The 14627-nt window shown below is 34.6% G+C and overlaps 1 protein-coding gene across 1 annotated transcript; it reads right to left on the minus strand.

Annotated features, from left to right (window-relative positions):
* Window positions 1-734: 734 nt before the first annotated feature.
* Window positions 735-13147, minus strand: LOC147064776 (E3 ubiquitin-protein ligase RNF34). The gene is made up of 5 exons (XM_085957554.1): window positions 12602-13147; window positions 8128-8340; window positions 3808-4170; window positions 2060-2392; window positions 735-1092 (listed from the first exon to the last, which is right to left on the minus strand). The coding sequence occupies exons 1-5, from the start codon at window positions 12831-12833 to the stop codon at window positions 917-919; spliced, it is 1317 nt and encodes a 438-aa protein (XP_085813680.1). The 5' UTR covers window positions 12834-13147; the 3' UTR covers window positions 735-916.
* Window positions 13148-14627: the final 1480 nt, after the last annotated feature.

A 14627-nucleotide genomic window follows, 5' to 3' on the forward strand; every position in this document is an offset into this window, starting at 1 on the left:
GTTTATATAATGTAGAATATACTTGAGTATCGAAATATAGTATTTTGCAAACATTTGTTCGTATATAAAATGAAACCCCAATTTTATGTATCCAAAATTCATGTATCCCAGCTGTTTGTGTGTAGTTTTTGTAATCCCGTTTCATTTTGGAATATTTGATACCCAGTTCAAATTCAATAAAAATTATAAATTAAATTTATTGTGACAAAGTAATTCAATTAGATATAAAAAAAATTAAGGTGCAGAAGCATGTGTGCGTTTCTATGTATAAACACTTCTGCAATGCTCAAGACCAAGATTACATAACGCGATTGGTGTGCGATCTTTTATTTTAGTCAATTAGGGGTGGGCACACAATATTGTTTATCAATCTACGTGTCGGATTGAATGTTACGGTCGATTATTGTTGATGCTTTTCATACTTATTATCCGGATGTGTGCCAAAAGCCATATACAATACCTCCCGGCATTTAATGGGCTAAACAATATAAACGAAAAATGTCAACAGTATTGATGACTTACAAAACGAAACCTACAAATCAATTTATATTATTGAAAGAGTTTTACATAAATAAGCCAAAAATATGCATTTTATTTGTGTAATTTTTTAATAACCCCATTTACATTATTTTGTCAGTCCTTCGAAAACGTAAAATCGGGGTTTCACTGTACTTCAATTCAATAATATACGTCACATAATAAACATAACATTAATGATCAAAGACGTGAATATTTTTGAGACATTTTATTAACTAAGCAGCAGTATACTGTTTCCATTCTTTGAATGATTAAAAACTCAATAAAAATATTTTTATTAATCCGATACAAAATTAAATAATAATATTCAGGTATAATTGATTACTTATTTTAATTATATAACAGCCCAAAGTTTTCAATAAAAAATAAACTTAAAATATCACGAACGGAAAAATCTTACGACACGTACAACATATTGGCGACATATAGGACACTCACTAAGGCGTTTCCCGCATGCGATGCACGTGGCAATGTGGCCGCATTCAAGCATCACACACTCCATGGGAGCATCCATGCATATTTTGCACAACTCTTCGGTGGCAGCTTTCTCCAAATCTAAAACATCATTTTGTGTTATTATACTTTTCACTCCAAGACTCCGATACACTCTGGACCTCCACAGAACAGGGGAGTTACAACTGAATACTTACGAGGATCATTGTTATACATTCCCCAATACATTAGATCCATACGTAGCATGGGTGTTCTATGACATGTTTGTAGGGATGTATGTTGAAAAAATTTGTAATGTTTCCAGATGAAATTGAAAAAATCATTGAAAACAAAAATGATCAAAGAATTTTGATGTATGTATGAAAAGTTATTTCGGAAAAAATCGTAAAAAGTAAAACACTATTATTGGTTGCTAAGGGGGTCCTAGCAATTAAATTATTAATATATACATGCGTTACTATGGAAATCAATATGAAATGTCAAAATGACATTTCAGTATTCTATATTTATTCAGTATTTCTATCAAGTACAAAAAAAAGTATTTATTAATACATAGAATTGTCAAGTTTACATGATTCAACAGAAAATTTAAAAACGTGGTATATAAAAAGTTCTTTTTATCTTGTAATTATTTTATATCTATTTTAAAAAATATCGATTTTCATAAAAAATATAAATGTGTATAACTTAAATCCTTTTTATTTATATGAAATCTTATTTAGGTATGGTTCCAATATTTAAGCTCGCTGCAATTATCCGTCCCCTTAGAACAGAAGAAGCATAACTGATTTTTTGTGAAAATACTTTTATTGTACTAAAAAAAATCCTTTTTTGATTCTCTTTATGGAGTCAGAACAAGCGTATCTGAATTATGAATATTTTTTATGTTCATAATTCAGATACGCTTTTTCGTTTCTTTGCCAGCAGGTTCGCCACTATCGTTATACTACGCAGACATTTTCCTGTTATGGCCGCGATAAGACGTACAGTAAGTACTAAGTACTAGCAGTAAATCCATGCACGTGTAAACGGGGTATAAGATTCAAAATATGAATTCCGAGAGGCATACCTTCGCGAGATTTTGTGTTTTCCTTCCAAAGCCGTTTAGCCCGTTCTAGAAGTTCATTTCTTTCACAGCAGCCTTTAAAGTCAACTCGATTGAGAACTAATAATTCCTTAAGTTGTTTAATATTCAAGCCATCCACTTGCGATAGATCCTTGAGATCGTCTAATTTGATTCTGGATGGTGGGCTGTGCGGTGCATACGTAACACTCTCTTTAAGGCTGGAAGTGTCTCCTGAAGAATTGTTGTCCTCCGTTCTTGAAGGAATATCTAAGTCAGATGACGCTCGTACCGATGATCGGAGCGGCACCGGATTATCTGCTAACAGTTCTCCGGAATCTACAGACATTTTAAAATTCACAAATGGAAAAAAAATACTCAGAAGAATATAGATAGATACCTAGTGTGTTTGCTACATTCAAAATTAGATGTTTCGAATTTTCACACATTTTAAATTAAAATTATAACGCAGCACGTGGGTATTTGATTGCTTTCTCACTCACTCATTCGGATGTCACACACAGCGGCTCCTATTACAGTGGACAGCAACGTTTTCATACAAGAAGCAGAGACGGCGTCACCCGTTCAGCCATAAAAAAAATTGCTTGATCTTCAGTTATCATTGAATTCAGCTCAGTCTTGTATCTAGCTTGCCTAGTTCAGTACATTAGTCTTACTAGACCTTTGAAAATGAAAACGTAGTAGTCAGTAAACCCTATCAGAGTCAAGCGAGATAGTCGATTGAACTATGTACATCGGACTCGCCATACGAATTACACCATACCTGAGTTGTATCAATTGCCATTGTAAACTTTAATAAACAATATGTATACACTTTGATCACAACCCACGACTTCTCAATATAAATAAGGGACGGAAAAATAAATACTACCCCCATATGAAATCCATTTATATTGCCTATTTTTTAAAATAATAACTCCAGTTGTAGGCTGAGAGAGTAACACTCTGTGCCTCGTGGATTTCACTGTCGTGTCTATCCATCCCTCTACCTGCAGCGGAGCTACAAGAGACAAGTGGGTCTGTGTCACGGGGATGTAGTTTAAGAAGATCATCAAGTGACTGATTTTGTGAGTTATCATTGTCTTGTCTCTGTCAACTGTAGAATCAATGATAAAAATAAAATAGTAATAATTTACGTCTAAAATATTGTACATACACAATTTGAAATACCTCAGAAACATACCTCTTATATACAAAATATAATATGTTCCGTCGAATGCTCCTTCCTTTGTTTTTGGGACTAAGTGGTGTACCAAAATGTTCCAAATTATGTATGTTTCATAAGGAGCGAATTGAGTAATCAGTTCACCCTGAGTGAGATTTCATGACACTTGCATAAACAAATTGTAACATCAATGGCAGTGTGTGAATTCACGCACTTGGCAGATTATTTGCCTAATTCATGAATAAGGCAACGGGCTTGCATTTTTCATGAATTAGGCAAAATTTTGTAGATTTCATGTAATATGCAATTTCACGGATTCGGTGTAACACATACGCCACTATAAGAGAAGAAGAAGAATAACGAATGCTACATTCTTAAATCTTTTGTATTATGTATTTATTAAATAAAAGATAGTTTAACTAAAATATTACAGTATTGTTTTGATTTTGTTTATCAAACTAAGAGTTTTAAGTCTGAAAATATAATTTGGAAAAATACTTGAATAGAACAGAATACGTATTACAAATTAGTTACTATATTAAAATAATACTGTTAACATTCGGTTTACCTGGAGGTAAAGGATCAGCGGGTCTTCTGACAAATTCCCAGTCGGCGGAGTCATCCAAATCTTCGACTTCTACACAGTCGCTGGTCTCCGTGGGCTCCACTTGAGGACTTCCACTGACAGTCGGCCGTTGGCCTTCTAATGAGGTATCTGTGACTACACATTGTGGGGGCGGGGGGTTGGCAGGTGCAGGACGCTGGCTGCCATTATCACTTCTAGGGCTTGGCAAGTTACTGGAATTGGGTGAGACGGAACTCGGAGGGTTCGCGTTGGGAAGCTCTGACCGTGGACTAGTTTGACGCGATGTGACATTCTGAGGTGGACTACTCGGGGTACTTTCATTTGATCTACTCGTATTTTGAGGACCTGAAAATTTATAAAGGATCCTCAGTACATGACAAAAAATAGGAAACATTTAGCTAATCATCTCAAATTGGCAAAAATATTACTCGGTCTCTAAATCATATTGTGATAAGTACATATTAAATGAATGAAGGGATTATATATTCGCACAATAAAATAGACTGTTTTCACTAAGTGCCAACAACATTGATAAAGATGAAAGTCACATTGGAAATAGATGGTTTTCAAAAATGATCAACAACTGTCAAATGGTAGATTTTCACTAAAAGAAATGAAAGAAATAGTCCTCATTTAATAAATGAATGAATGAATAATATGTGTATCAACAGAAAATACATTCTGCTGTTCTTTGCTCTTATTTAAATTAATGAAAAGAGTATTTTAACATGAGTACACTTAATATGTAGTAGTGTACATATTATATCCAGATATAATAGTATATAAGTCTATGAATAAACTCATTATAAAATGATTAATTTGATGAAAATATATAATTATTAAATAGAATAAATTAAATAGATATTAGCTAGGGTTTGCAATACCGGTATTTCAAAACCGGTATTCAATTATTTATCGATACCAAAATACAGGTTTTAAAAATTCAAAATATCGGTATTTTCAGAGTTAAGAAAGAGAATTTAATGTTATATTTTCATTACTTACTACTACTATTCTATATTAAATTTGGTGTATAAGTTTTATGCTGCCAAAATGCAAATATATTTACTGAAACCAACAAAAGTTAAAAAACATTAAAGCAAAATCCATCAAATATACGTAGGTATAGAAATGTCGCGATGAATTAACATATTTTGAAAAAGAAAACATTCGTGGCAACTATTGATCCAACGTTGAATTTCAGAGAGATTTTTCTGTACCTGAGCTTAATAATGGCATAGTCTTAGCCGACCATAGTGACATTAGCCATGAGTAAGGATTATTTTGCTTGGTAAAATAGTGTTTCGCTTTGTGGATTTCGTCCTTTCTCTATGTGACTAGTTGTCAAAGATGTGATATGTATGTTACTTTTGTATAATTTAATTTTAACAAATGCAATGTGAGATTAATTCCCACCCAATAAATAATAGATAGAAATATGATGGAAGGATGGCAATGGAACAAGCCACGTTTATTAAATTAATATTATATTATTGACCAAGCTGATCTCAATCTTATTAATCATTTGTGTCAGTTGAATCGTTGAATCATCACTGCTTATCTTCCAATAAAATAAAATGTCATCATCACTTGGTTTTTCCGCTTCTATGACAACTACAATTTAAAGTTTATATTGTAACTTCTCCGGATGTCTTTATTGATTTGAATTTCAATAGATCCATTCTTTTTCCAAAAGATTGTGAATAGAAGAAAGATAAGAGCTTTGCTTATTTTCAATAACAAAAACATAAGACTACTGCTGGTTGCTAAGGAGGTCCTAGACACTAAATTGTTATACATGCACGATGCTATGGAAATCAAAATTAAATGTGTGGATGACATTTCAGTTTTTTGATGAAAATTACTAGCAAGCCCGAACTTAAACTTTTTGCATAAAATTTAAACTTTTTATATAAAATAATAAAGAGATACCTAATCATGTTTTATTTTTTAAAGCACTAATATGAAGTTTCACGGAAGCAATGTTATTTACTGTTTTATTTTACATGAAGATATAAAATGTAGTAACCTACCTAAGTAAATATAAAAAATACAATCGCAAAATAAGATTTTTCAGATACCTACTAACATTTGGACTAACAGAATGTTTCTACCCACATACGGAAATACAAAACAAAAGATTTTCTGATGTATGTAGATCCTACTATTGATAATTTTTTTCATATGATTTATACACTTCCATAAAGTTTGGTTTCGGTGAAACAGGTTTTGACTTTCGGCATCTTCACGCTGTAAATATATATAGCAGTGATGGCGAACCTTTTTACAAACGCGTGCCAAAATTTCCCAAATAATATTTTACGACTGTCTCGATATGGAAATGCTCAGGTCGGTCCAACCAGCTGTTGGACCCATCGGCCCGTCCGACCTGGTTGCTACTAAGGCCAATTATCTTGCTTTCAAAAAATTTGCGGCGTCTTACTACGGGCGTGAAGATCTCTTCACATAAATTTTGCTGCCTGTATGATTAGCTTCGTTCTTTAATTTAATAAACAAGTAGGTTCATTTTCTTTTTAGTAATTTCCATGTGCTTTTTCTCTCCCTGGCACTTTGCATTAGAGTAAACTCAGTAAACTCAGTCAGAGCTCACTTTGAGCGTAGCAATCTAAGTCTTGGGCATCTTCTCCCAGGACACTCCCAGGCCAATTCTTAGATGCTTCACATCACCAATTGACGGGTCCCGTGATACTATCTGGTATGGTGGTACGGGGCGGGTTTGGTGGAGGGACTTTAACTTCAATGTCTCGATATGCCAAGCAGTTTTTCATGGCGAAAAAAAAAGTTTTTAAAAGTTTTCTAAAAAATAGTTTTTAAGAATTCGATTAAAAAAGTTTAAAAATTACAATTGAGTTCTTGATATTCTATCTTTCACCGTATTTCTAGCCGAAGGCATATCTTTTATCCTTTGAATATTTTTGTCTTGTTTTCAAAATTCTCAAAGAGATCGTGGAAGTATTTGAACCACTCTTCTTTGATATTATATTCTCCATCACTGAACGGTTTTCCATTTTTAGAGATTATGTTTGAGTCAAAATAACAAGCAGTTATTATATTTGAATGACTGCCAATAATTAACTTCATAAGGTTTGTTGATTGAATATTAAATTAAAATTTGTATTTTTAATTGCCTGATCCTAAGGTCCGAACTATACAATTGTATATTTACATTAAACGATTATCTTGAAAAAGATTTGCCTGCTATTTTTTATACAATGCGATTTGTCATATTTATCCATGTTTTCGTCGTTTCCGTTTGCGCATCGATTGGTAAACATAATATGAAAAATTGAAGAAAATACGCATGGCTATGTCGTCTATATTTTTTAATATTATATATAAGTACTTAAGTACATATTTATATATTTATCTGTAGAACTTTTTTATAAAAAAAACATTTTTTAAATAGGTATAATATATAAAATAGTAATTTCTTTTCTTTTCAAAATGAAATATTCGCGTGCCATGCAAAATCATCTCGCGTACATCATCTCGCCAGTGGTACGCGTGCCATAGGTTCGCCATCCCTGATTTATAGGCACCATATATAGATATAAAACTACAAGGTGCCAAAAGGCAAAACTCAGTTCAATGAAAGCCATACGTATTTATGAAAAACAATTGTTCATAAATTTTATTTCGATCAAGTACATCTCCAACCAGCCTTTAGATTGTAATATTATTTTCAAGATACAAATTACAATTAATTCTGTTTTTAAAGATTCGCATTATTTATCCGATCGGATAAAATAAAAAAAATCTGAAAACATCACACTTAACTGAGAATAAAACAGAGCTTATAGGTATAATGAATTAGTATTTTTTTTTAATATTAAAAAACTTTTTATTAGGATATCTTTTGACGGATTCTAATTGTTTTATTTTTTAATCTTTAGACTAATCCTAGTAACGCATCTTGACTTGTAGCTAACCTAGTCAGTAGACAAGAGATCCTTTTTATTGCTTCCTTATTCATAAATTTAAGCTCCATCTCTATAGAAGAAAGATATCTTCAACATCTTTGTCTGTCACTCATTTTATTATACATATTATAACCTCACAGTGCAGAAACACAACAGCCCCCAATGACAAGCCGACGAACCATGTCACCCAAATGGAAGAATACATGGCTTGGGGTTTGACAGTAGGCACGATCTAACCACCGTCGATGATAGTGACCATAGACAATAAATACATTGGCCCCATCCACTGCCTACACATGGGAAGAAATCAGATCTGCGCATCTTAATTATTACGTTCCACTATAGGGATATATCTATTTACCTTGCCCGTGTCGGTTTCTTGCTTGCGACCTTTCTACATTGTGAGCACCAATATCGAACGCCGACGTTAACAAATTATTGATGTTGGATGTGAATCCTCTGAAGCTGGCTAAAGTGTGGGCAAAGTCACTTTGAGCATGCTGCGGTGTTGGTCTTCGAGAAAAATCTCCGCTATTCACGTGAGCCAACACCAAGTTAACCAAGTCTTCTTTTTCTGGAAAACAATGTCATTATAATTAAGAATGGAAGCAGGATTAAAATATGGTCATAATTATTAAATGATAACATAGTATTTCAAATTATTTGTAGAATTACAGATTCAGTGAAATTGTGTAACTATTGTAAAATAGAATTCCATTTAAGTAAGATCTCTCTTCTTGGTCGTTCCCTCACAGCAGGTGACCACCTTGAAATTCTGTCATCTTTTGAACGATCAAGACTGTTCACCCCTCTCGATTCTCTACTTCTCTCAGGACAGAGTGAAGGCTGCCGCTAGTAAACACCTTCACTTGGTCGCTACAGCAGGCCAACACTCTTCCTCTGCTTCGTCTTCCCTGGAGGCTACCCAAAATCACTAGTCTCTTCAGGTTATTCGGTTCACACCAAACAATATGTCCTAATAATTGCAGAATTCATTTCAACCATATTGTCGAGAGCCGTTCCTTCATCTGTAATCTCTAGGCGATGGACTGGTTCATCCTGTGTTCTGTTCAAGAAATACGAAGCATTCGGCGCCAACACCACAGAAGATAACTCAATTTATACAACATAATCAGCAACTAAACCACCCCTAATACGAGGCTGTACCTTTCGGCCGCCTTCAGTCCTCCGCCAGAGCCCTTACCCGTCATTCGCTACATGTGCGAAACGGCAAAGAGTACTAATATGCACGCAGTTCCAATATATCAAAAAGTAGATGGACGACAACAGTGTCTTTTTCACAATTCTATCTGGAACTGTCCATAAGGAATTTATTGGTGACCAAAAAGTATTTTTTAAGAACATTGGACTGCACTCTTAATAGAAGGTATTTTCATTGATTTATTGATGTATGTCGAATTTCATGTCTCTGAGTATTCGACAAAAATTGAGTGTAAAAAACTGACATAAACACCTCGACACAAAATCCAGACATACACAAAAACCCAACAGAAAAGTTCTATGAAATATATTATTCTGATGTTAATGTACCTATATTGACCATGATAGCTAGTCGGTGTGATATGTATCAAAGACTTATGGGTGAGCATAACCACCGGTGGTAACCTTCAAGTATAAGGTGAGGTATGAAGCGTGTAAGTGGTACCTGGCGACTTTGTAGCAGACTGCATGTAGATCCGCATCTCATAATTCACCCAAACATGTAGGTAAAATATTTATAAGTAACCATCGGTGGTTATCTGACCCACCAGCCATTTGCGGCCTTTATACGCACATTCTTTACCGCATGCTCAGGAGCGTACGCGCCGGAACCCGGTATTGAGCACGTAATATCACACGTGTCAGATGTTTGCTGCTACAACTTACAACTCAACTATATCCTGCGCGATACACAACATTTTGCGCATGTTGCGCATCCCAGCGCGCACAAAGGAGTGCGCGCTGGGATTGAGCGTCTAAAGGCATATCGCGCGGTCATTACGGCGTGATCGTGGAAGTGGATCGTGTCAAAATCACACACTCTTACTAAAAGCGTTGAATTGTTCTACGCTCCAACGCTTTTAGTAAGAGTGTGTGATTTTGACACACTGCATTTTGACATTTAGTTCATAACACAGTTTCGTAAATAAACCATTCTTGAGATAAAACAATTCAATTAAATCCTTCCGCACACAACATAACCAAAATATAACGCGTGAACAGTTTAGGTTTATTTTTATACAAGAAGGCATCTGTACACACTTAATTTGTACATTATAAATGGATATACCTACAAAGAAGAAATATTATATTAGCTGTAGCTTGTGCAGGCGCAAGTATAAGTTTAAGTCAAAATAAATACGAAAAGTCTGGGTTAAAGACTATAGACGGTGTTTTGGTCACGTACCCATTTGCGTCAAAACTATCCCGATGATTTTAAAAATTATTTAGGAATGAACAGTTTATCATTTGATTACAGATTCATCTTCAATATCCCTGATCTCCTAATCCATATTTGACATGTTTGCTGTTGGAAGCTCTTGGTCCTTCGTGAAGAGCAGCAGATTGTAATACCACAATGATGGCTCATATACCTACTTCATCTCTTCCACTACCGCTACGTCGACTTTCCTCTATTTTTTTAACTCTTTCCGAAAAGAACCCCTAAGGCTTTGAATTTTTTTACTACAAAGTCTCTGTTAGCCTCGGGAAATCCTCTCTCTTTGAAGAAATTAATTATTTTTGCATACGCCACATCGTGTAAATTTCTATTTTTATATGCCGCCGATTTGATTCTCCACAAACATGGGAATGTTTTATACCACAATAAATTGGTGAGAGAAATTGTGAACGTCCATTTGTGACGGAACATAGTAAAACAACTTGACGTACGGCACCCGTGAAAGATTGGACCCGACTAACCTCACTCTTTCCGCTGTTCACTACGCGACTTTAGACACACGATCATTCCCGCGCGACATCGCGCACAATAGGCTTTCACGCAGGAAAGATTGTGTGTGTGCAGGTCGCTATTGTGAGGTGATTAGCCATCGTAGTGGGCGAGGACTCTAATTATTTGAAAAACATATAATATTTTCGTAAAACATTGTTAATATACTTACGTAAAAAGATTTAACATTCACCCATTATTAGGTACAATAATAAGGATGAATAAATTTATTTACCTAAGTATGATAAGTTAATTGTGGTTAATTAAATGAAAATAATTTTTAATCATACATGACTAACATTCATTTCAAAATGCGTTTTTACTAAATATGAATATTAACCCCTAGAATAAAATGATTATAATTATTGTAATAATAATTATTCACTATACAAATAATTACTTATTAAAAGAAGAGTTATTGAAGGTGCTTATATAGTTAGCTACACTATTACAGCTTCATTTTTATTCAATTTCATCAGAAGATTTACAATTTAAGAATTGGGATGAAATTTGTTTCATAATGGATTATTTATTATATGAACACCAATCAATATTCAGATAGATATGATTGATTCAATTTCACTTATCAGTAAATATTACACTAAGTACTTTTACCAACACACACCAATTCAAATTAAAAACAAAAATGTAACCAATGAACTTTGTAGTGCTGTGCAAAGTAAGAAAAAATCTATAATTTACCATAAATAGATAAAAATGATAAAATATGGTGTATATTTTTTGGCAGCTTTACGGCTCATGAAAGGCTATTGGAAAGAGGGAATAGAAAGTTAAAAGTATCAATGATACAAAAGTATTGATTGTTACATCCTGCCCCATAATACATTGTGTCCCACCCTACTAAGTAAAGTATTATCTAAGCGCCTGGAACCAAAACACCCCGCACAAAAATCTGTGCATTATTTTTGAATCGCAAAATTTTTTGTTTTACATACACGGTGGACGAATTCGTAAAGCAGTTGTTTATGAAGACATGGGTTTGATTCTGCTGCTGGGCTAAAAATGTTTGTTATTTTTTAATGAGCGTTTGAATCAGTGCAATGACCCAATGGGTTGGGCGAATAACTACCATAAAAAATCAGTTTTTTTTGTGGAGGCCCATATACTTTGGTTACCTGTTAGCCATAGCTGGACAGTGACTGTAAAAGGAGTATTGATAACGATCAACATTCAGCAACACAGGTCGAGTTTTAAGCCTAGTACCCACGTACGTTCTTGTTCAATCGAGCGTGTTGACTTGGAAGCATGCTCGTCGTTGCGTCCACACAGTCGAGCAACTCGACAAAAGACGCAACGCCACCGTCACGACTTTGACCACGGGTGAGAGCGAGGCCATGCTAGTCTTGCCGGTGTCTCCTCACTCCCTCACTCAAATTACATCGCGCAAGAATTACGGACCTTCAATATTTTTCGGATAGCGCAATTTGTTCGATGTCAAACAAAAAACCATCAAGCCAGATGGTACACACGTTCAGACATGTTGGAATCTGTGTAAAGTGTGTACTTACTATTAGGGCCAAAACTCACCGAATGCAGCACACATGGTGTGCAAATTTCGAATCGCCATCCACTTTTGCAATGTTAATAAATAACCTCTTTCATTAGATTCCTCCATTCTCGTCAACCCATTGTCAGTCGTCAACATGTTGTACCGAATGCATTCTTAGTAATGCCAACAGACATACTTATTTTCATAACATTAAGTTGTTTATGAGTAGGGCTTTGCCTTTTTAGTAATTTCAGGTTACTAGAGTATGAAAGTAATATAATTCTGATAATTTGATCACATCTATGGGATTGCATATTATGGGAGGCTAGTAACATAAAAACTGATTAAAAACATGAAATGTTGTGTCTTACTTACCTACACATCCTCGCGTAGAAATGTTTTGGCGATTTAAAAAGCATTGCAGATCTCGAACTCTGAGATGATCTAGGGCGCGTCTTCCAAGAGGCCTCGTACACAACACTTTACAGGCGCCGCAAAGTCCAACTCCTCGACCTATACAATTGGAGCAGTAATACCTATCGCACTCACAGCATGCTCTCTTTCGTTTGAACACCGTGAACTGGACAGAGCAACTTTCGCATGGCATTTTTAAAATAACTAGTTTGTCGAAACGCGCACTGTGCTATAATGTTTATAGTTTTCAAATGAATGAATTTCACCCGTGAACGTCTGCATCTTCACAAGTAGTAAAATTGTGACCTTGCTAATGAAAATTCGATTATTGCGCGATTGAGTATTTTAATTCTAAAACATTGGTATCTAAATATGTATACCACTTTACCGGTATGATTATCTCATAGTTGATATATTTAACATAGCTACCACCATTGTTTAATTAAATGTTTTAACTCAATAATGACGAAGTCAAAATTATTATGACATATGATAACAACTATTGCCATTAATAAAAATTTGTCATATACTTTATAAATAATCTTGTAGATATATCTAATATATAAAAATTAATATTTGTGTGTTTGTTTGTTCGTATTTAATGCGCAGCCATACCGTTCATCCGATTGCAATAAAACTTTGTAAACTTATTGCTTGCACTTGCGGGAAGAGTATAGGCTATACTAATATATAAAAATGAATGTCTGTCTGTCTGTGTGTCTGTCCCGTATGCGTTCCTATACCATTCATCCGATTGCAATGAAATTTTGGTAAGTGGTTGCATGCACACCCATGAAGGTTTCTGAATTAGAAAAATCAGCATCTTCTTCTTCTTCTTCATTATATTTTCTTTTATTCGTATGGTTCCTATACCATTCATCCGATTGCAATGAAATTTTGGTAAGTGGTTGTATGTACACCCATAAAGGTTTCTAAATTAGAAAAATCATCATCTTCTTCTTCTTCTTCATTCTATCTTCTTTTATTCGTATGGTCCCTATACCATTCATCCGATTGCAATGAAACCTTCGTCAGTTGTTGTGGTAACACCCTCAATGGTTTTTGAATTAGTACAACCATCTTCTTCTTCTTCTTCTATTCTATATTCTTCTATTCGTATGCGTTCCTATTCCATTCATCCGATTGCAATAAAATTTTCGTCAGTAATTGTGCCAACACCCGCGAAGGTTTCTGAATTAGTACAACCATCTTCTTCTTCTTCTTTTTCTTCTTCTTCATTCTATCTTCTTTTATTCGTATGGTCCCTATACCATTCATCCGATTGCGATGAAACCTTCGTCAGTTGTTGTGGTAACACCCGCAATGGTTTTTGAATTAGTACAATTATCTTCTTCTTCTTCTTCTTCTATTCGTATGCGTTTCTATTCCATTCATCCGATTGCAATAAAATTTTCGTCAGTAATTGTGTCAACACCCGCGAAGGTTTCTGAATTAGTACAACCATCTTCTTCTTCTATTCTATCTTCTATTCGTATGCGTTCCTATACCATTCATCCGATTGCAATGAAATTTTGATCAAGTGTTGTGCTCACGCCGCAAAGGTTTCTGAATTGTTACAACTATTTTCTTTTTCTTCTATTCTATCTTCTTCTATTTGTATGCGTTCTTATATCATTCATCCAATTGCGATGAAATTTTGACCAGTTGTTGTGAGTACGCCCGCAAAGAGTTCTGAATTAGTACAACCATCTTCTTCTTCTTCTATTCGGATGCGTTCCTATACCATTCATCCGATTGCAATGAAAATTTGACTAAGTGTTGTGTTCACGCCCGCAAAGGTTTCTGAATTGATACAACCATTTTCTTCTTCTTTTTCTTCTATTCGTATGCGTTCTTATACCATTCATCTAATTGCGATTAAATTTTGACCAGTTGTTGTGCGCAAGCCCGCAAAGGTTTTTGAATTAGTACAACTGCCTTCTTCTTCTTCTTCTTCTATTCGTATGCGTTCCTATACCATTCATCC

This window comes from Rhyacophila brunnea, unplaced genomic scaffold (genome assembly GCF_057557595.1).
Source record: "Rhyacophila brunnea isolate RB1 unplaced genomic scaffold, BYU_Rbru_1.0 scaffold_7, whole genome shotgun sequence".
Classification (NCBI taxonomy): Eukaryota; Metazoa; Arthropoda; class Insecta; order Trichoptera; family Rhyacophilidae; genus Rhyacophila; species Rhyacophila brunnea.

What these genes read in the sequence shown, in the direction of transcription:
- LOC147064776 (XM_085957554.1), bottom strand. Translation starts at nt 12,833, where the DNA reads ATGCCATGCGAAAGTTGCTCTGTCCAGTTCACGGTGTTCAAACGAAAG. An exon ending in CGCTGATCCTTTACCTCCAG is followed by an intron (nt 2,393 to 3,807) that starts GTAAACCGAATG and finishes AAATGTCTGTAG; the next exon opens with ATTCCGGAGAACTGTTAGCA. An exon ending in AAACACAAAATCTCGCGAAG is followed by an intron (nt 1,093 to 2,059) that starts GTATGCCTCTCG and finishes ATGATGTTTTAG; the next exon opens with ATTTGGAGAAAGCTGCCACC.